The sequence below is a fragment of the Scyliorhinus torazame genome, chromosome 16, assembly GCF_047496885.1.
Source record: "Scyliorhinus torazame isolate Kashiwa2021f chromosome 16, sScyTor2.1, whole genome shotgun sequence".
In the NCBI taxonomy this organism is placed as follows: Eukaryota; Metazoa; Chordata; class Chondrichthyes; order Carcharhiniformes; family Scyliorhinidae; genus Scyliorhinus; species Scyliorhinus torazame.
In genome coordinates this window covers 113,759,195-113,781,031 of record NC_092722.1, presented here as the reverse complement: position 1 = coordinate 113,781,031, position 21,837 = coordinate 113,759,195, and the positions used below count along the sequence as shown (strand labels likewise).

Here is a 21,837-nt window from a genome sequence, read left to right as displayed (position 1 = left end):
ACTAAAATGTCTAACAATTGGTAGCAGAGGATGGTTGCTGTGTAAATGTGAAGGGTTGAAAGATACAACTTTTCCAGATCTAACCAAGGAGTGACTGAGAAAAGAAAAAAAAAGGATATATGGCTGAACCGAGGATAAAGGTGGCTGGATATGACTATCATCCCTTATTTTCTGAAAGGGAATCGTACGACCAATGGAGAAGTGCAGTAGTTATGTGGACTAAGGTAACTGCTTTGGGAAAGAGAAAACAAGGTATGGCATTGGCTCTTTCTCTACCATATGGCAGTAAAATCCGAAACAAGGTGCTTTCTGAGCTGGAATTGGAAGAGTTAGACTCAGAAGGAGGTCTGGAGACTTTATTACATTATATGGATAAGATTTATAAGAAAGATGACTTGTTAAGTGCGTATGAAGCATGGTCGGATTTTGATAAGTTCCGGAAAATGGAGGATATCTCCGTGGAAGACTATATAATGGAATTTGGCAGACTATATAGGGGCTGGTTTAGCACAGGGCTAAATCGCTGGCTTTGAAAGCAGACCAAGCCAGGCCAGGAGCACGGTTCAATTCCTGTACCAGCCTCCCCGAACAGGCGCCGGAATGTGGCAACTAGGGGCTTTTCACAGTAACTTCATTTGAAGCCTACTTGTGACAATAAGCGATTTTCATTTCATTTCATATAAAAGGCTGCAGAAACACAACCTGGAATTTCCACAGTCTGTGTTGGCCTTTAAATTACTTGACTGTGCTAGAGTGAGCAACATGGATAGGCTCCTGGTTTTCACAGGAGTTCAGTTTACTGACAATGATACCTTATTCGAACAGGTGACAAAAGCTTTACAAAAGTTTCTGGGGAAACATTCGATTCTGATGGCTCTGATGACCCAAATAGGTCAGCCTGCAATAAGGCAGAATATGGAAGATACACTAGTAACAGGCTGGCGAAATTGTATGGTCACGAACAGGGCTCAAGACTATAGACGGAGACCGAGACAAGGAAATTATGAAGACAGAAACCCAGTTAGAACCTACAATAGGAAGATGAACCCCAGAAATGCACGGGGCATGATAAATCGATGTTTTCGATGTGACTCTCAATACCATTATGCTTTCAACTGTCCAAAACGTTATGATAGAGTGTTTGAAGCGACATGACACGGAAGAGTCAGAAGAGGAAAAAGATAGTAAACAGAAAGAAGGCATTGTCCTATTGACAAGCAGTTTTACGCCGGTAACGAGGGTGTTGGTTGCAGAATCCTTCAACTGTGCTGTTTTGGACAATGGCTGCACATCTACTGTGTGTGGAATTGACTGGTTAAAATGTTACCTGGACTTTTTGAATGCTGAAAATCGTAACAAGGTTAAGGAATTTGAAAGTTCCACAAGTTTCAGGTTTGGGGATGATAATACTCTGAAGTCGCTGAAAAGAGTGGTGATCCCTTGCAATATTGAGTGAATCATTTCATTAGCGCGGATGTTGTATCAAGTGAGATACCTTTGCTTCTGAGCAGACCGTCGATGAAGAAAGCACACATGAAACTGGATATGGAACAGGATAAGGCATCAGTTTTTGGAAAGACAATGGACTTACAATTTACACAGTCAGGACACTATTGTATTCTATTACTGACAAATAATATTTCAAGTAGAGTGGTTAAGGATGTGTTAATGGCAGTTGAAAATGGGACTTTAGCTGATGAAAGGCTTGTGGTATTAAAACTGCACAGGCAATTTGCACATCAGTCTCCTCGGAGGCTGAAACATTTATTAAAGGATGCAGGGGTATGGGATGACGACTATACTAAACTGATAGAACAGGTTAGTGACCGCTGTGAAGTTTGTAGGAAGTACAGAAGGACACCAGCACTACTGATAGTAACCCTACCTTTGGCCAGGGATTTTAATGACATTTTGGCCATGGACCTTAAGATCTGGGATAAAGCAAATAATATATTTATTTTGCCTTTTGTAGATTTAGCAACCAGATTTAGTCAATCAACGATTGTACGAAGTAAAGAAAAGAGAGTAATTCTGGATCAAATCGTGGAAAAATGGATCGGGACAGGAATGGGTCCACCGACAAAATTCCTTACGGACAATGGGGGAGAATTTGCTAATGATGAGTTTAGGGATATGTGTGAAAACATGAATATCAGAGTTATGAATACGGCTGCAGAAAGAAATCATGCTGTCATCGATGACATGCTTCGGAAAATTTTGGCAGATCGACCAAATTTCAGGCTAAATTCAGCTTTAGCATGGGCAGTACATGCAAAGAATTCATTGCAGATGGTTGGGGGCTATAGTCCTTATCAATTAGTGTTTGGTAGAAATCCTAAAATTCCATCCATTTTGGATGACATGCCTCCAGCTTGGGAGGGGACTACAATTAGCTCTGGTTTTGCTGAACATTTAAATGCATTACATAGCAGTAGAAAGGCTTTTTTGGAAACAGAAGTCTCTGAAAGAATATGCTAACTATATTCTGACTGGGGTGAGGGGTGGGGAGGTTAAATAAGTTAGCCTATCCTCAATTATTTGCAATGACTCTACAAGTTTAATGTTGCTCGAGGGCAAGATCGGACACAGATATCATGTCTTCAATGGATTAATATGCCATCTGCACTCACTATGTAGGCTTACATTTGAAAGATGATGAATTGAGTACGGTTAATTTGGGCTGTGGGCCCCTGTGGAATTATTGTGACAGCATGAGCTACTGTTGGGGGCAGGGCAATAGAGGGGATAGCGGAATAAAAATAAGGACTTCCACATTCATGCTGTGAGATATTAGTCATAACACCCAGGTTTTCGTTTCCTAGATGGCCATAGTGTTTCTTGACATTTTGGGGGAAATAATTAATAGCTCCTTTGTTGGGGGTTCAATGACGAGCACAGATATTAAAAATATGAGCTCTTCCTTGAGCCTGATTTTATGGCCCTGCCTTTTTAATGTACATACTTACTGCTCTCCCAAGTGCAGCAGACTTTGACCACATGGCATTTTTCAGTAATTAATGCTAAGCATGAGGATGAGGCAATAGCAATGTTGTTAAATATGGCTTCCAATATAATCTTTTAGATTATATGACAGAATGTCAGAACAACGTATAATCTTGTAAGAATATAATCTCACCATCTTTCAAAGTTTCCTTGGTTAGACCTCTTCCATAGCGCTGATCGTATGTCATGTAGCTATCTGATGAGAACTGGTAGACCTAAGTAGAAAAATTTAATTAAGATCAAGTGGCAGCATTCATTTCATATAAAATATCTGCTGGCTGCTAATATTCAAGGAAAATAGCAAAATACAATCCCCTGGAGAGGGGACTATGGGAATGGCGGTGAGGAGGAGGCTAGGAGGAGGCGGCTAGGGGAATGGTGAGGGGGGCTGGTGGAATGGTGGAGAGAATGCTAGGTAAATGGTGGTGAGAGGGCTAGGTAAATGGTGGTGAGAGGGCTAGGTAAATGGTGGTGAGAGGAAGCGAGGGGAATGATGGGGAGGGGGGTTGGGGAAGGGTGGGGAGGGGGGTTGGGGAAGGGTGGGGAGGGGGGTTGGGGAAGGGTGGGGAGGGGGGTTGGGGAAGGGTGGGGAGGGGGGTTGGGGAAGGGTGGGGAGGGGGGTTGGGGAAGGGTGGGGAGGGGGGTTGGGGAAGGGTGGGGAGGGGGGTTGGGGAAGGGTGGGGAGGGGGGTTGGGGAAGGGTGGGGAGGGGGGTTGGGGAAGGGTGGGGAGGGGGGTTGGGGAAGGGTGGGGAGGGGGGTTGGGGAAGGGTGGGGAGGGGGGTTGGGGAAGGGTGGGGAGGGGGGTTGGGGAAGGGTGGGGAGGGGGGTTGGGGAAGGGTGGGGAGGGGGGTTGGGGAAGGGTGGGGAGGGGGCAAGGGGAAGGGTGGGGAGGGGGCAAGGGGAAGGGTGGGGAGGGGGCAAGGGGAAGGGTGGGGAGGGGGGAAGGGTGGGGAGGGGGGAAGGGTGGGGAGGGGGGAAGGGTGGGGAGGGGGGAAGGGTGGGGAGGGGGCAAGGGGAAGGGTGGGGAGGGGGCAAGGGGAAGGGTGGGGAGGGGGCAAGGGGAAGGGTGGGGAGGGGGCAAGGGTGGGGAGGGGGCAAGGGGAAGGGTGGGGAGGGGGCAAGGGTGGGGAGGGGGCAAGGGTGGGGAGGGGGCAAGGGTGGGGAGGGGGCAAGGGTGGGGAGGGGGCAAGGGTGGGGAGGGGGCAAGGGTGGGGAGGGGGCAAGGGTGGGGAGGGGGCAAGGGTGGGGAGGGGGCAAGGGTGGGGAGGGGGCAAGGGTGGGGAGGGGGCAAGGGTGGGGAGGGGGCAAGGGTGGGGAGGGGGCAAGGGTGGGGAGGGGGCAAGGGTGGGGAGGGGGCAAGGGTGGGGAGGGGGCAAGGGTGGGGAGGGGGCAAGGGTGGGGAGGGGGCAAGGGTGGGGAGGGGGCAAGGGTGGGGAGGGGGCAAGGGTGGGGAGGGGGCAAGGGTGGGGAGGGGGCAAGGGGGGAAGGGGGCAAGGGGGGAAGGGTGGGGAGGGGGCAAGGGGGGAAGGGTGGGGAGGGGGCAAGGGGAAGGGTGGGGAGGGGGCAAGGGGAAGGGTGGGGAGGGGGCAAGGGGAAGGGTGGGGAGGGGGCAAGGGGAAGGGTGGGGAGGGGGCAAGGGGAAGGGTGGGGAGGGGGCAAGGGGAAGGGTGGGGAGGGGGCAAGGGGAAGGGTGGGGAGGGGGCAAGGGGAAGGGTGGGGAGGGGGCAAGGGGAAGGGTGGGGAGGGGGCAAGGGGAAGGGTGGGGAGGGGGCAAGGGGAAGGGTGGGGAGGGGGCAAGGGGAAGGGTGGGGAGGGGGCAAGGGGAAGGGTGGGGAGGGGGCAAGGGGAAGGGTGGGGAGGGGGCAAGGGGAAGGGTGGGGAGGGGGCAAGGGGAAGGGTGGGGAGGGGGCAAGGGGAAGGGTGGGGAGGGGGCAAGGGGAAGGGTGGGGAGGGGGCAAGGGGAAGGGTGGGGAGGGGGCAAGGGGAAGGGTGGGGAGGGGGCAAGGGGAAGGGTGGGGAGGGGGCAAGGGGAAGGGTGGGGAGGGGGCAAGGGGAAGGGTGGGGAGGGGGCAAGGGGAAGGGTGGGGAGGGGGCAAGGGGAAGGGTGGGGAGGGGGCAAGGGGAAGGGTGGGGAGGGGGCAAGGGGAAGGGTGGGGAGGGGGCAAGGGGAAGGGTGGGGAGGGGGCAAGGGGAAGGGTGGGGAGGGGGCAAGGGGAAGGGTGGGGAGGGGGCAAGGGGAAGGGTGGGGAGGGGGCAAGGGGAAGGGTGGGGAGGGGGCAAGGGGAAGGGTGGGGAGGGGGCAAGGGGAAGGGTGGGGAGGGGGCAAGGGGAAGGGTGGGGAGGGGGCAAGGGGAAGGGTGGGGAGGGGGCAAGGGGAAGGGTGGGGAGGGGGCAAGGGGAAGGGTGGGGAGGGGGCAAGGGGAAGGGTGGGGAGGGGGCAAGGGGAAGGGTGGGGAGGGGGCAAGGGGAAGGGTGGGGAGGGGGCAAGGGGAAGGGTGGGGAGGGGGCAAGGGGAAGGGTGGGGAGGGGGCAAGGGGAAGGGGCAAGGGGAAGGGTGGGGAGGGGGCAAGGGGAAGGGGCAAGGGGAAGGGTGGGGAGGGGGCAAGGGGAAGGGGCAAGGGGAAGGGTGGGGAGGGGGCAAGGGGAAGGGTGGGGAGGGGGCAAGGGGAAGGGTGGGGAGGGGGCAAGGGGAAGGGTAGGGAGGGGGCAAGGGGAAGGGTGGGGAGGGGGCAAGGGGAAGGGTGGGGAGGGGGCAAGGGGAAGGGTGGGGAGGGGGCAAGGGGAAGGGTGGGGAGGGGGCAAGGGGAAGGGTGGGGAGGGGGCAAGGGGAAGGGTGGGGAGGGGGCAAGGGGAAGGGTGGGGAGGGGGCAAGGGGAAGGGTGGGGAGGGGGCAAGGGGAAGGGTGGGGAGGGGGCAAGGGGAAGGGTGGGGAGGGGGCAAGGGGAAGGGTGGGGAGGGGGCAAGGGGAAGGGTGGGGAGGGGGCAAGGGGAAGGGTGGGGAGGGGGCAAGGGGAAGGGTGGGGAGGGGGCAAGGGGAAGGGTGGGGAGGGGGCAAGGGGAAGGGTGGGGAGGGGGCAAGGGGAAGGGTGGGGAGGGGGCAAGGGGAAGGGTGGGGAGGGGGCAAGGGGAAGGGTGGGGAGGGGGCAAGGGGAAGGGTGGGGAGGGGGCAAGGGGAAGGGTGGGGAGGGGGCAAGGGGAAGGGTGGGGAGGGGGCAAGGGGAAGGGTGGGGAGGGGGCAAGGGGAAGGGTGGGGAGGGGGCAAGGGGAAGGGTGGGGAGGGGGCAAGGGGAAGGGTGGGGAGGGGGCAAGGGGAAGGGTGGGGAGGGGGCAAGGGGAAGGGTGGGGAGGGGGCAAGGGGAAGGGTGGGGAGGGGGCAAGGGGAAGGGTGGGGAGGGGGCAAGGGGAAGGGTGGGGAGGGGGCAAGGGGAAGGGTGGGGAGGGGGCAAGGGGAAGGGTGGGGAGGGGGCAAGGGGAAGGGTGGGGAGGGGGCAAGGGGAAGGGTGGGGGGGAGGGTGGGGAGGGGGCAAGGGGAAGGGTGGGGAGGGGGCAAGGGGAAGGGTGGGGAGGGGGCAAGGGGAAGGGTGGGGAGGGGGCAAGGGGAAGGGTGGGGAGGGGGCAAGGGGAAGGGTGGGGAGGGGGCAAGGGGAAGGGTGGGGAGGGGGCAAGGGGAAGGGTGGGGAGGGGGCAAGGGGAAGGGTGGGGAGGGGGCAAGGGGAAGGGTGGGGAGGGGGCAAGGGGAAGGGTGGGGAGGGGGCAAGGGGAAGGGTGGGGAGGGGGCAAGGGGAAGGGTGGGGAGGGGGCAAGGGGAAGGGTGGGGAGGGGGCAAGGGGAAGGGTGGGGAGGGGGCAAGGGGGAGGGGGCAAGGGGGAGGGGGCAAGGGGGAGGGGGCAAGGGGGAGGGGGCAAGGGGGAGGGGGCAAGGGGGAGGGGGCAAGGGGAAGGGTGGGGAGGGGGCAAGGGGAAGGGTGGGGAGGGGGCAAGGGTGGGGAGGGGGCAAGGGGAAGGGTGGGGAGGGGGGAAGGGTGGGGAGGGGGCAAGGGGAAGGGTGGGGAGGGGGCAAGGGGAAGGGTGGGGAGGGGGCAAGGGGAAGGGTGGGGAGGGGGCAAGGGGAAGGGTGGGGAGGGGGCAAGGGGAAGGGTGGGGAGGGGGCAAGGGGAAGGGTGGGGAGGGGGCAAGGGGAAGGGTGGGGAGGGGGCAAGGGGAAGGGTGGGGAGGGGGCAAGGGGAAGGGTGGGGAGGGGGCAAGGGGAAGGGTGGGGAGGGGGCAAGGGGAAGGGTGGGGAGGGGGCAAGGGGAAGGGTGGGGAGGGGGCAAGGGGAAGGGTGGGGAGGGGGCAAGGGGAAGGGTGGGGAGGGGGCAAGGGGAAGGGTGGGGAGGGGGCAAGGGGAAGGGTGGGGAGGGGGCAAGGGGAAGGGTGGGGAGGGGGCAAGGGGAAGGGTGGGGAGGGGGCAAGGGGAAGGGTGGGGAGGGGGCAAGGGGAAGGGTGGGGAGGGGGCAAGGGGAAGGGTGGGGAGGGGGCAAGGGGAAGGGTGGGGAGGGGGCAAGGGGAAGGGTGGGGAGGGGGCAAGGGGAAGGGTGGGGAGGGGGCAAGGGGAAGGGTGGGGAGGGGGCAAGGGGAAGGGTGGGGGAGGGGGCTAGGGGAAGGGTGGGGGAGGGGGCTAGGGGAAGGGTGGGGGAGGGGGCTAGGGGAAGGGTGGGGGAGGGGGCTAGGGGAAGGGTGGGGGAGGGGGCTAGGGGAAGGGTGGGGGAGGGGGCTAGGGGAAGGGTGGGGGAGGGGGCTAGGGGAAGGGTGGGGGAGGGGGCTAGGGGAAGGGTGGGGGAGGGGGCTAGGGGAAGGGTGGGGGAGGGGGCTAGGGGAAGGGTGGGGGAGGGGGCTAGGGGAAGGGTGGGGGAGGGGGCTAGGGGAAGGGTGGGGGAGGGGGCTAGGGGAAGGGTGGGGGAGGGGGCTAGGGGAAGGGTGGGGGAGGGGGCTAGGGGAAGGGTGGGGGAGGGGGCTAGGGGAAGGGTGGGGGAGGGGGCTAGGGGAAGGGTGGGGGAGGGGGCTAGGGGAAGGGTGGGGGAGGGGGCTAGGGGAAGGGTGGGGGAGGGGGCTAGGGGAATGATGGGGAGGGGGCTAGGGAATGGTGGGAGGGGGCTTGGGGAATGGTGGGGGAGGGGGCTTGGGGAATGGTGGGGGAGGGGGCTAGGGGAATGGTGGGGGAGGGGGCTAGGGGAATGGTGGGGGAGGGGGCTAGGGGAATGGTGGGGGAGGGGGCTAGGGGAATGGTGGGGGAGGGGGCTAGGGGAAGGGTGGGGGAGGGGGCTAGGGGAAGGGTGGGGGAGGGGGCTAGGGGAAGGGTGGGGGAGGGGGCTAGGGGAAGGGTGGGGGAGGGGGCTAGGGGAAGGGTGGGGGAGGGGGCTAGGGGAAGAGTGGGGGAGGGGGCTAGGGGAAGGGTGGGGGAGGGGGCTAGGGGAAGGGTGGGGGAGGGGGCTAGGGGAAGGGTGGGGGAGGGGGCTAGGGGAAGGGTGGGGGAGGGGGCTAGGGGAAGGGTGGGGGAGGGGGCTAGGGGAAGGGTGGGGGAGGGGGCTAGGGGAAGGGTGGGGGAGGGGGCTAGGGGAAGGGTGGGGGAGGGGGCTAGGGGAAGGGTGGGGGAGGGGGCTAGGGGAAGGGTGGGGGAGGGGGCTAGGGGAAGGGTGGGGGAGGGGGCTAGGGGAAGGGTGGGGGAGGGGGCTAGGGGAAGGGTGGGGGAGGGGGCTAGGGGAAGGGTGGGGGAGGGGGCTAGGGGAAGGGTGGGGGAGGGGGCTAGGGGAAGGGTGGGGGAGGGGGCTAGGGGAAGGGTGGGGGAGGGGGCTAGGGGAAGGGTGGGGGAGGGGGCTAGGGGAAGGGTGGGGGAGGGGGCTAGGGGAAGGGTGGGGGAGGGGGCTAGGGGAAGGGTGGGGGAGGGGGCTAGGGGAAGGGTGGGGGAGGGGGCTAGGGGAAGGGTGGGGGAGGGGGCTAGGGGAAGGGTGGGGGAGGGGGCTAGGGGAAGGGTGGGGGAGGGGGCTAGGGGAAGGGTGGGGGAGGGGGCTAGGGGAAGGGTGGGGGAGGGGGCTAGGGGAAGGGTGGGGGAGGGGGCTAGGGGAAGGGTGGGGGAGGGCTTAATGGCAGGGGAGGTGACTGGGAGAATGGTGGGGGAGGTGCATGGTGGGGAAGGGCGTGGGAGAATGGTGAGGAAGGGCGTGGGAGAATGGTGAGGAAGGGCGTGGGAGAATGGTGGGGAAGGGCGTGGAGAATGGTGGGGAAGGGCGTGGAGAATGGTGGGGAAGGGCGTGGGAGAATGGTGGGGAAGGGCGTGGGAGAATGGTGGGGAAGGGTCTGTTAGAATGGTGGGGAAGAGTCTGGGAGAATGGTGGAGAAGGGTCTGGGAGAATGGTGGAGAAGGGTCTGGGAGAATGGTGGAGAAGGGTCTGGGAGAATGGTGGAGAAGGGTCTGGGAGAATGGTGGGGAAGGGCGTGGAGAATGGTGGGGAAGGGCGTGGAGAATGGTGGGGAAGGGCGTGGAGAATGGTGGGGAAGGGCGTGGGAGAATGGTGGGGAAGGGCGTGGGAGAATGGTGGGGAAGGGTCTGTTAGAATGGTGGGGAAGGGTCTGGGAGAATGGTGGAGAAGGGTCTGGGAGAATGGTGGAGAAGGGTCTGGGAGAATGGTGGGGATGGGTCTGGGAGAATGGTGGAGAAGGGTCTGGGAGAATGGTGGAGAAGGGTCTGGGAGAATGGTGGGGAAGGGTCTGGGAGAATGGTGGGGAAGGGTCTGGGAGAATGGTGGGGAAGGGTCTGGGAGAATGGTGGGGAAGGGTCTGGGAGAATGGTGGGGAAGGGTCTGGGAGAATGGTGGGGAAGGGTCTGGGAGAATGGTGGGGAAGGGTCTGGGAGAATGGTGGGGAAGGGTCTGGGAGAATGGTGGGGAAGAATCTGGGAGAATGGTGGGGAAGAATCTGGGAGAATGGTGGGGAAGAATCTGGGAGAATGGTGGGGAAGGGTCTGGGAGAATGGTGGGGGAAGGGCTGGTAGGGAAATCAATAAATATCTGGATAGAATGCTTTTAAAAAAAACGAAGTCAGGGTTATAAATGTGACAGGAACATGAACAGAGCTGTATAGCCTGTGTATTTGTGGTGATAATTCCCTATACAACAGTTGAAAGGAGGCATTACAACAGGAACGAGTAACATTCCTACAGGTAGAAATCATGAGAATCTTGATACTGACATTTGTACAAACTATAACAAAAACACTGCCACATTTGTGGGATTAGGACAATTACCGAAGCAAATTGACATGCCAAACCACACAGAACTATGTGTAAACCTGTAGTAAACACTGGCATTAATTACAGTCTTTAAAATTTAAGGCTCGGAAAGATACTGAAATTTGGGTAGCGAAAACCAGGCATCATTATTAACTTCAGTGCTTTGCACTGCAATAGAACCACTCATCAATGGCTGCTGTAATGTCAGTATCTCATACTGACCAAATCCTCAAAGCCACTGCATATCATTTTTGGAACTTACCAGCAATAGGAATTACTTCCAGCCATCAACATTCGTAACTATGTTTGCCTCAATTATCCATGTTGTAATAAATTTCAGAAATTTTGGACAGTGAGTAATCCTCAGATCCTCTGAATCTCTTATCCAGTTACTGGGACTCCATTTTAATAGGTGAACGGGTATTAATCAGGTCATCTATTGACCTCATCAGTTGCAAATCTCACTCCAGGAGATCAGCATGTCATCTCATCCAACGCCTCAGTACTGAGGGAGTACTGTACTGTTTTTCAAATGAGATGTCAAACAGGGATTTTTAGGTGCATGTAAAAGGTCCCATGGTACTACTCTAAGAGGAGTTCTTCGGGTGTCGGCCAACATTTATCCTTCAACCGACATAATGTAAAAAGATTAGGTGGTTATGTACTTCATTCTGTACATGAGAATTTACTGTGCCCCGACTGGCAGACACATTCCAATACATTATAACGGCAACTGCACACAGGCTATGACGCACTTCAAGGCATCTTGGGGTCATGCAATATACCAGTCTTTCTTTTTTTTTTAAATCTTCAAACTGTTTTGGGAAGTCAATGTACCTTTCACATGTGAACAAGTCAGGAAAATGTCCTGCCTACCACCCCTCCCCGAGTTGATGAAACAGTACTCCTCCATATTGAACACCACTTTTAGATGTGGAGATGCCGGCGTTGGACTGGGGTGAGCACAGTACGAAGTCTTACAACACCAGGTTAAAGTCCAACAGGTTTGTTTCGATGTCACTAGCTTTCAGAGCGCTGCTCCTTCCTCAGGTGAATGTTCCAGAAACACATATATAGACAAATTCAAAGATGCCAAACAATGCTAGGAATGCGACCATTAGTAGGTGATTAAATCTTTACAGATCCAGAGATGGGGTAACCCCAGGTTAAAGAGGTGTGAATTGTACCAAGCCAGGACAGTTGGTAGGATTTTGCAGGCCAGATGGTGGGGGATGAATGTAATGTGACATGAATCCCAGGTCCCGGTTGAGGCCGCACTCATGTGTGCGGAACTTGGCTATAAGTTTCTGCTCGGCGATTCTGCGTTGTCGCGCGTCCTGAAGGCCACCTTGGAGAACGCTTACCCGGAGATCAGAGGCTGAATGCCCTTGACTGCTGAAGTGTTCCCCGACTGGAAGGGAACATTCCTGCCTGGTGATTGTTGCGCGATGTCCGTTCATTCGTTGTCGCAGCGTCTGCATGGTCTCGCCAATGTACCACGCTTCGGGACATCCTTTCCTGCAGCGTATGAGGTAGACAACGTTGGCCGAGTCGCACGAGTATGTACCGCGTACCTGGTGGGTGGTGTTCTCGCGTGTAATAGTGGTATCCATGTCGATGATCTGGCACGTCTTGCAGAGATTGCCATGGCAGGGTTGTGTGGTGTCGTGGTTACTGTTCTGAAGACTGGGTAGTTTGCTGCAAACAATGGTTCGTTTGAGGTTGCGCGGTTGTTTGAAGGCAAGTAGTGGGGGTGTGGGGATGACCTTGGCAAGATGTTCATCGTCATCAATGACGTGTTGAAGGCTGTGAAGAAGATGACGTAGTTTCTCCGCTCCGGGGAAGTACTGGACGACGAAGGGTATTCTGTCGGTTGTGTCCCATGTTTGTCTTCTGAGGAGGTCGGTGCGGTTTTTCGCTGTGGCGCGTTGGAACTGTCGCTCTGAGTCGAGTGCCATATCCCGTTCGCTTTTCACTTTTAGAATATCACTTTTAGAAGCAGAGAGTAGGAAGGGCACAGAATGTACTCCTGGGGAACTTCAATGTCCATCATCAAGAGATGCTTGATAGCACTGCTGACTGAGCTGGTCTAGTCCTTAAGAGCATAGCTGCCAGACTGGGCCTGTGGCAGACTGTCAGGGAACCAAGAGGGAAAAAATCTACTTGTCGTCATCCTCACCAATCTACCTGTCGTAGATGCATCTGTGCATGACCGTATTGATAGGAGTGACCACTGTACAGTCCTTGTGGAGATAAATCCCATCTGTACACGGAGGATGCTCTCCATTGTATTGTGTAGTCTTACCACCATACCAGCCTGGTATGGCAACTGCTCGGCCCAAGATCGCAAAAAACTTCAAGTCGTGAACACAGCCCAGTCCATCACACAAACCGCCTCCCATCCATTGACTCCATCACACAAACCGCCTCCCATCCATTGACTCCATCGACACCTCCCACTGCCTGGGGAAAGCGGGCAGCATAATCAAAGATCCCTCCACCCGGCTTACTCACTCTTCCAACTTCTTCCATCGGGCAGGAAACCAGAAAGTTTGAGAACACGCACAAACAGATTCAAAAACAGCTTCTTCCCCGCTGTTACCAGATTCCGAAACGACCCTCTTATGGACTGACCTGATTAATACTACACTCCTGTATTCTATGTATTGACATTGTGTACCTTGTTTTGCCCCATTATGTACTTTCTTTTTATTTTATTTTCGTGTACTTAATGTACTTTTCACAGTAACTTCATTGCAGAGTTAATGTATGCCTACTTGTGACAATAAAGATTATAAATAAATTAATGATCTGTTTGAGCTGCTCGCAGAAAAATACTTTTCACTGTACCTCGGTAAATGCGACAATAAACAAATCCAATGCTAAATGGGATAGATTCAGGTTAAATCCAGTAGCTCTACACTGGGCATCCATGAGGTGCTATGGGCCTTCATCAGCAGAAGAACTGTATTCCACCACAAACAGTAAGCCAACACATCCCTCACTCAACTATTACCATCAAGCCAGGGGATCAGCTCCGGTTCAATGTAAAGTGCAGGATGACATGCCAGGAACAGCATAAGGCATGTCTGAAAACACAGTACCACACTGGTGCAACTACCTGCATACTAAACAGCAGAAGCAGTAAAATTCTAAGCAATCCAACAGATCAGATCATAGCTCTCCAGTCCAGTTACATCCATTCATGAATGGTGGGCAATTAAATAACTGGTGAAGGAAGCTCCACAAACAACCACATTCTGAAAAATGGTAGAGCCCAGAACATCAGTGTAAGTACAAAGTTAAGTGTTTACAATCATCTCCAGTTAGAAGATTGAAATGATTCTCTATCTCAGCTCCCTCCTGAGGTGCCTGAATTGGCTACAGCTGGCTTGTATTAATTCCCCATGACATCAAGAGGTGACTGAGCACACGGATATAGCCACGGCTATGGTGTCCGACAACAACCCAGCTATAGTGTTAAAAACCTGTGTTCCAAAACTGGTCAGGGCTCCAGCCAAGCTGTTCTCATACAGTAACAACAATGGTACCTGCCAATGTGGAAAACTGCCCAAGATGAATTCCAGAGGTGAGGCAAGAGTGACCATTGTGGTTCAAGAAGGCGTCTCAAGGGCAATTAGTGATGGGCAATAAATCCTGGTTTTGCCAGCTAGGCCCACATCCCATAACTCAATTAACAAAAAGTCACTATAAAATCTGCAGTTGCCTGCTGCTAATTATTGCTGTGCTGGTTAAATATTCCATCAACTCCAAATGCCACATGCCCCTCGGGAGGTAAGCAAGCCAGACGTTCAAACTGATCGTTTTCCTGCATAAAAATATGTTTTACAAAAGTCAGCAGAACCAAAGGCAGGCTGAAGTGAATTGTATTAGAAGATGGATGTGGATGGAGCAGCACAAAAGAAGAAATCACTGCAGAGAGCCAAGTGTAATTCAATGGTCACAGGTTCCAAATCTCAAAGGGAGGCTTACCTTATCGACCATAATAGGAAACAGCCAAATGTAAATTTGTGAACAGATTTCTTTAGTAGTTGAGTCGGCAAGATCCATGCTTCATAAAATGGTTGAAATTATTGATATATATATATATATATATATATATGCGCGTTATTTGTCAAAGTTTTACATTGTAAAAACATCTGCTGCCTAAAGCGACTTGCAAAATCAAGAGTGATGCCTGGTGTGCATACAAATCGCTACCCAGCATTGCTGGTTCTCAGGGTGCTGCTCTCGCACAAAATCATTTGGGAAACTTTGGGGACTCTCAGTGAAAAATCAAAATGCAAAAATGATAATCATGCAGGTCAGCATCTTGCTAACTGACAGCTCTTGATAATTTATCAACCCTGATAAGGTCTGTGTCTAAATTGTGTAGCAATATCGTGCAACAGTAGCTCTACCCTTAGGCTGTCAGACTATTCCTGGCTTGCATGAGTGAATCTCACACTAATGTCTTGCGGATCAGACCTTTGAGTCGCAAACATGTTATATTATACACTTCTTTAAGAGGTGATTCCACAATGGGCCATTTTGCTAACGTTTGTATGAGACTTTTTTTTTTTTAATTAATAACTGGGATGAATAACTTTATGAATCATTACAAAAATAAACAGATCATTGGGGCAATATGTGAGGCAAAAGGGTGTGTTGGCAAAGTTAGAGATATGAGGTCAGTAAAATAATTTTACAAAATTACTTTAAAAAGTTGCCTAAAAAAAGATCGTCAAGACATTTTATACGATTGACTTATTATTAAGTACAACACTTTTGAAATGTCTGCAGACAGATCTGCAAACAAGTTTTAAAAATAAAACTTCAAATCAGATATTGCATTTCATAAGCACTCGGTATTCAGTAATTCCACACTATAATTTGCACATTGTCAGCCTCTGTGATGAAGCAAGCAGAAATCATTACAATTATGTAAGCCATACCTTAATGTATATTTTAACCCTTAATAGTTATACCAATAAAACAGCCCAATCTACAAATATATATGAGAGTCTGCAAGAGATTCTTTTTTTTTTTTTTTTAAATTGAAAAATGTAGACAGAGCAAAGTTGTGACATCTTACGAAAGGCATTACGTAAAGGGTGGTACAGCTGTGAGATAGGTGTAGTGGTCAAACACATTTGAAGCCTTTTGTGTTAGCACAGACTAATCCTTTAGACAACATTCATTGCTAAACAGGAACTATACATGCCAAGTGATGCATCTTTGAGTGTTTGTGTGTAAAGTGGCATTTTGGACTAGCATTACTTGTAAGTGGATATACATGGTAATCTTAACATACCTGGCATTTATTGGTCTTAAATGCATTTTACCCATAAAAACAATACTTTCCTTTACTGCCTTTATCGATAGGAAGATTCAACCTGGAGAAGGATGAAGCAGACTAACTGTCAAAATGTTACCTACAGCCTTGCATACGGTGCCAGACACCCGGAAGTGAGCTTTAATTTGCTTTCAAACTAAACAGCAAATCTGGTTTAACAAGCAGTATACATTCTAAACTCCACAATTTTACATTAATTATTCTGAATATAAAATTTTCTATATATTAAGTAGTTAATCCACAGTTTTTTTTTTTTTAATGGTTTATATATAAAAATAGGACTAAGAATGAAGGCCTTCCCCATTTTCTTTCTAAACTCAGCAGCGCAGCTCATGAACCGAGTTTACAAACAAGCCATTGGGCCTTGCAGACCAGACTGTCCCCATCCTGTATCCTTAGCTTGCATGCAGTAAGGTCACAGCAATCATGGCTGGGGAAAGAATGCTGGAATTGGCTTTATCGTCCTGGGTTAAGGAAAGGAAGAATGGCCAGGATTCCAGTTCCCAATTCTTTTTCCTGAAAGACACCAGTGTGCACCAATGAATGTGACTTGACCTAGGAGCCCCCTCCATTGAAGAGCAGTCTGCCAGCCCCATCAAGCTTATGTAGGAACAACAGCTTACCCGAGTGAGGTACCAGAGAGCAAATGGCAGCCGGTGAAACTATATACTATCTTTCCAGGTCAGTCTCAACAAGGAGAAAAGCAGCAGAGGGAAAATAAAGCTCCAGATTAATTATTCCAGTTAAACCTTGCAACATATTGGAGTCTCGTTATTTTAAACTTCACTTCACCTTTATCCTTTTAAAATATATTGGTTGATAAAAAAGAAATTTGTTAACCACAGGAAATAAAAGAAGTCCGAAGAAATCAGACTTGAAACCAAGGCTGTTCAACATTGCTTTCGGGTTCCTCGGTCTAGGATCTGCAGAAACATAAAATATGCATAAACGGGGGAAAAATGGTCAATGTCGGTCACTAATCTACACCAATATATCACCAGTAGGAAACTAACTCCAATACTGGATTCAGACTACTGTATCCACAATCTTGACTCCAATTTTCTAGTCCGTAATGTCATGGGTACTTTTTTGTACATCAATGCTTGAGGATTTTAACCTCACGTGCCCACTAATCCGGACTGTTACAGCAAACCTGAAATAATGATTCCGAAAAACAAAGGGCTGCAAATGAATATCCCTCTCGCTGGAAGTGGCACTTAGAACTGGTCACCTATTAATCTCAGAGTCATCAGTTCACCATGACCTGTAAATGTTCAAACCTTGGCTTCAACATCACTCATCTTGGTTGTCGAAAGGTTATCTATGACACCAAGGTACGGCCAAGGAAACCATTGATTTTCAGGGCTGATTATTCCAAAGGCAGTAAGGACTGTACATTTTTAACATGCTACACACACTGAAATTGCTCCCATTTTGTATTATAGATGGTGTGATGGACAGCAGAATGTTATAGTGGTCACTGATAACACCACCCCACTGTGTCAACAAAAAACACTCAAATTTATTGCAAATCTCCCAGCTATTTGCAAGAAATTGATTTATTGGTTGGCTGGAAATTTGTACTTCCTTTTCACAATTCAAACAATCAGCATCCTTTTGCAAACAGCAACCGAACATCGGCACAAAGGAAACAAGAGGAAGCAATTCAGCCTCTCGAGCCCATTCCACCGTTCAATTAAATCAGAGCTGATCTTCTGCATCAATGTAATTTTCCTGTACTCTCCCATAACCCTTGATGTCTTTACTTTCTAGAAACGTATCGATTTCTGTCTTGAACATGCAGTGATTGAGCATCCACAGCCCTCTCAGGTAGAGAACTCCAAAGATTCACCACATTCTGAAGAAATTCCTCGCTCTCTCAGTCCTTCTCAATGGAGGACACAGATAACATACCAGAAATGTTGGTAACACAGGGTTTAGTGAGAGGGAGGAACTGGAGAGGATCAGTATTAGCAGAGAAATGATGTTGGGGGAAACTGAAAAATCTCCTGGGCCTGATAATCTACATCCCAGTGCACTTAAGGAAGAGGTCCTAGAAATAGTGGAAGCATTGGTGGTCATCTTCCAAGATTCTATAGACACTGGAACAGTTCCTACAGGCTGGAGGGTAGCTAATGTAACTCCACTATTTAAAAAGGAAGATAGAGAAATAACAGACCAGTCAGCCTGCGGTCAGTCGTGGGGAAAATGCTAGAGCCCATTATCAAAGATTTAATAGCTGAGCACTTAGAAAACAGTGGCAGGATCGGACAGAGTCAGCATGGATTTACAAAAGGGAAATCATGCTTGACAAATCTTCTGCAGTTCTTTGAGGGTGTAACTAGTAGAGTTAATGAGGGGGAGCCAGTGGATGTAGTTTATTTCGACTTTCAGAAGGCTTTTGACAGGGTCCCACATAAGGGAAAATTAAAGCGAATGAGATTTGGGGTAGAGTATTGAGATGGATAGAACGTTGAAACAAAGTGGAGGAATAAAGGGTCTTTTTCCAAGTGACAGACAGTGACTAGTGGGGTGCCCACAGGGATCAGTGCAAGAACTGCACCTATTCACAATGTGTTTTATGATTTAGATGAGGGAATCAAATGTAATATTTCCAGATTTGCTGCTGACACTAAGTTGACTGGGAGGGTGAGCTGTGCGGAGGATGCAGAGATCCTTCAGTGTAATTTGGACAAGCTGAGTGAGTGGGCAAATGCATGGCAGACGCAGTATAATGTGGATAAATGTGAAGTTATCCACTTTGATAGCAAAAACAGGAAAGCCAATCATCGGAATGGCTACAGATTGAGAGAGAGGATTGGGTGTCCTTGTACACCAGTCACTGAAAGCATGCATGCAGGCAGCAGCAGGCGGTAAAGGCAGTAAAGTAAATGTTGGCCTTCATTCACCCAGTGTCTGTGTTTCCTCCCACAGTCCAAAGATGTGCACGTTAGGCAGATTGGTAATGCTAAAACTGCCCCTTAGTGTTCAAACGGGAGATGGGTTACAGGAATACGACAAGGGAGTGGACCTGGGTGGGGTGCTCTTTCAGAGGGTCGGTACAGACTCAATGGGCCAAATGGCCTCCTTCTGCACTATAGCAATTCTATGCTTTCTAATGAGAAGATTTGAGTACAGGAGCAGGGATGTCTTGCTGCAATTATACAGAGTCTTGGTGAGACCACACCTGGAATAGTGTGTGCCATCTTGGTCTCCTTATCTGAGGAAGGATGTTCTTGCTATGGGGAGAGGGCACTGATTCCTGGGATGGCGGGGCTGATGCATGAGGAGACATTGAGTGGGTTAGGATTATATTAGCTGGAGTTTAGAAGAATGAGGGCAGCCTCAAAGAACCCTATAAAATTCCAACAGAATTACATAGGGTAGATGCAGGAAGATTGTTACCGCTGGTGACTGGGGGTTGGGGTTGAATCCAGAACTAGGGGGTCATAGTCCTCAATGATTCACTCCACATTCGTAGACTGAGATAAGGAGAAATTTTTTCACCCAGAGGTTGGTGAGCCTATGGAATTCTCTACTGCAGAGGCCAAAACATTGTATGTTTTCAAGGAGTTGGCTATAGTTCTTGGGGCTAGAGGGCTAGAGGGATCAAAGGATATGGGGGGAAAAGCAGGAACAGGTTACTGAGTTGGATGATCAGTCATGACCATAATGAATGGCAGAGCAGGCTCTCTTCCTGCTTGCTATATAAATGACCTAGCTCTTTTTCTTAAGATTGTGCCCCGGTTCAAGAACAACCCCCTCCTAGGGGGAAATATCCTTCCTACGTCCACCATGTCAAGCATTGTAAGAATTGTGTATGTTTCAATGTGATCACCTCTCATTCTTCTAAACTCCAGAGTACAGACCCAGCCTCCTCAGACTCTCCTCATAGACAATCCCGCCAGGAAAGTGAGGTTAAAAAGTAAAGTGGAGACCATTTTATCTAAAAACGGAAACACCAAATTTGTACTGTGATACAGAATTTCAACTGGAATGAGCCAGTACAATCCTATAGCTATTACAGAGTATTTTTTTAAAAGCCTGATTCCTGTAATAGCTGGAACGCAACCTCAAAACTCTGCTGATGTTTCCACAGGTCGCTGCGTTCCAAGTTCAATTTGCCAGTCTGTTCTCAGTCAGAGCAGCATTACGGATATGGTAATTGGAGCACTCCACCCAAGCTAGAGACATAATAAATGGGCAGGGTTCCCACTCCTCGCAACTGTTGTGCAACCCCTGCTGCAGGTGACAGTCGGAGAGTTGTAATGGCACAGGAGGTTCCCATGCCGCCCATCAGGTCCATGCCGGTCATGGCAGTGTGGTCACTGGGCGAGAGCAAGACTGACTCAGCTGCAATGCCCCAGATAACCTGGTGATCAAATAGCCCACCGTAAATGTTGACACGAGAACACAAGCAAAATACTTCAAGGAACCACACACATAACCACACAGAGTCTGAAGTGGAGACGGGAAAATGAGCAAGAGAAAAATAAATTCTTCAGCAAATAGTTAAAACACCTTCAACTGAAAACCACATCCCTGAAAGCAAAGTGGATTTGTTCATGTAACCAGATAATTCTGAACAATGTAAACAATCTTTAACCCCTTTACCATCTCAGATTTCTGTTCCTCTATCGCTGTGTAAACAGTGCTGGACAAAGACAGCTTGGAAGTAGGTGTTTGCTTTGGATATTTACTTCTACTTTTCATTCGATGTTACACAGAATGTCTGCCTCTCATTTAGCTGTTAAAAGCATCACTGAGCATACAGAAGCAAACAGTCAATTGGCAGCAGGTGTAGCATATTCCTCTGCAGCGTGCAGGATATTGTCAGAGTTTAGAAATACAGTCTTGCCCTTCAATGATGGGTGTTGTGAATTGTGGCACAGGCAACAGCTAAGGGTGGTGAGCACTGCCAGTTTTCACCACCTCATCAGGTAGGCCTGGCACACAAGAGGGATGTCCATGACATGTCCCCCTCCTCAGTGGAAATGGGATACCAATTGGTTTCACTGGAAGAGACAGATTTGAGTCTCCATTAAGTTTATAATCATCGGAGGATGATGGTCCTTTTGGGATTTAAATTTTTAGGTATCTTTTTCACTTTCACTCCACTGCTAGCAACCTCACCTCACTTGTCAAAAACATGATGGCGGCAAGGTGGCACAGTGATTAACATTGCTGCCTCACATCACCAGGGACCCAGGTTCAATTCTGGCCTTGGGTGACTGTCTAGAGTTTGCACATTCTTCCTGTGTCTGCGGGGTTTCCTCCATGTGCGCCGGTTTCCTCCCACAGTCCAAAATTGCGCAGGTTAGGTGGGGCTGTGGGGATAGGGCAGGGGAGTGGGCCTAGGTCAGGTGCTCTTCCAGAGGGTCCGTGCAGACTCAATGGGCCGAATGGCCGCCTTCTGCACTGTAGGGATTCTATGATGTTGGGGAATTTATGTTTCTTCAATTAGAATTGGTATTCATTGCTCCTTTCATAAGAAAAAACATGATAACTCCTGATGCTAAAGGTTTGCTGAATCATTATTTTCTATCGTAACAGATTTGATCATTCTAACATGTAAAGCACAGAAATGTGGGGAATTAACAAAAACATTTTTTTATTGGTCCAGCACACCTTAAAAATGTGAAAAGCATTGAATCGCGAACAGAATTACTCTTATAATTTAGAGCTTTTCCTAGTTTGCGAATACTGACTTTGTCCAAACACTCATCTTGAAAATATTTTAACTATTAACAAGTTAGCCTATAAAAATGGAGTGCAATTTTTGACTTGTTGCTTGAAGAATTTAGGAAGACGAGGAAGTATGTTTTGCTCCAAAGAATTTCTCAATCTCTTAATTTAAAAGTACTGGGATTCATAGCAGTTCGAAGGTATTCTGGATTCAGTAGTGCCTTCTCAACTTCTCGAAGACAAGGACTATGTGGTCTGAACCATTTGTTGAAGGGAACCTTTTGCAACGAGACCTCACACTGTGGAACAGACTGGGAATAATCTAGACGGCACCCAACTGCAGGAATAATCAGCTTCATGATGCATTTCTTCCAGCAATAAAATGAGACCCATAATGGTGAGCGCTTACACTGTTACGTAGAACAGTACAGCACAGTACAGGCCCTTCGGCCCACGATGTTGTGCCGACCATTTATCCAAATCTACGATCAACCTAACCTACACTCCTTCAATTTACTGCTGTCCATGT

At 51.2% G+C, this 21,837-nt stretch overlaps 1 protein-coding gene across 2 annotated transcripts in view; it reads right to left on the bottom strand.

The window, feature by feature from the left end:
• The window catches only part of ipmkb (inositol polyphosphate multikinase b), a 192,070-nt gene that overhangs the window by 81,451 nt on the left and 88,782 nt on the right, over positions 1-21,837 (bottom strand). For both annotated transcript variants that reach the window (XM_072478930.1, XM_072478929.1), the window contains exon 5: positions 3,137-3,218. In XM_072478930.1, coding sequence (XP_072335031.1) covers positions 3,137-3,218 — 82 coding nt within the window. The remainder of the gene's footprint in view (positions 1-3,136; positions 3,219-21,837) is intronic.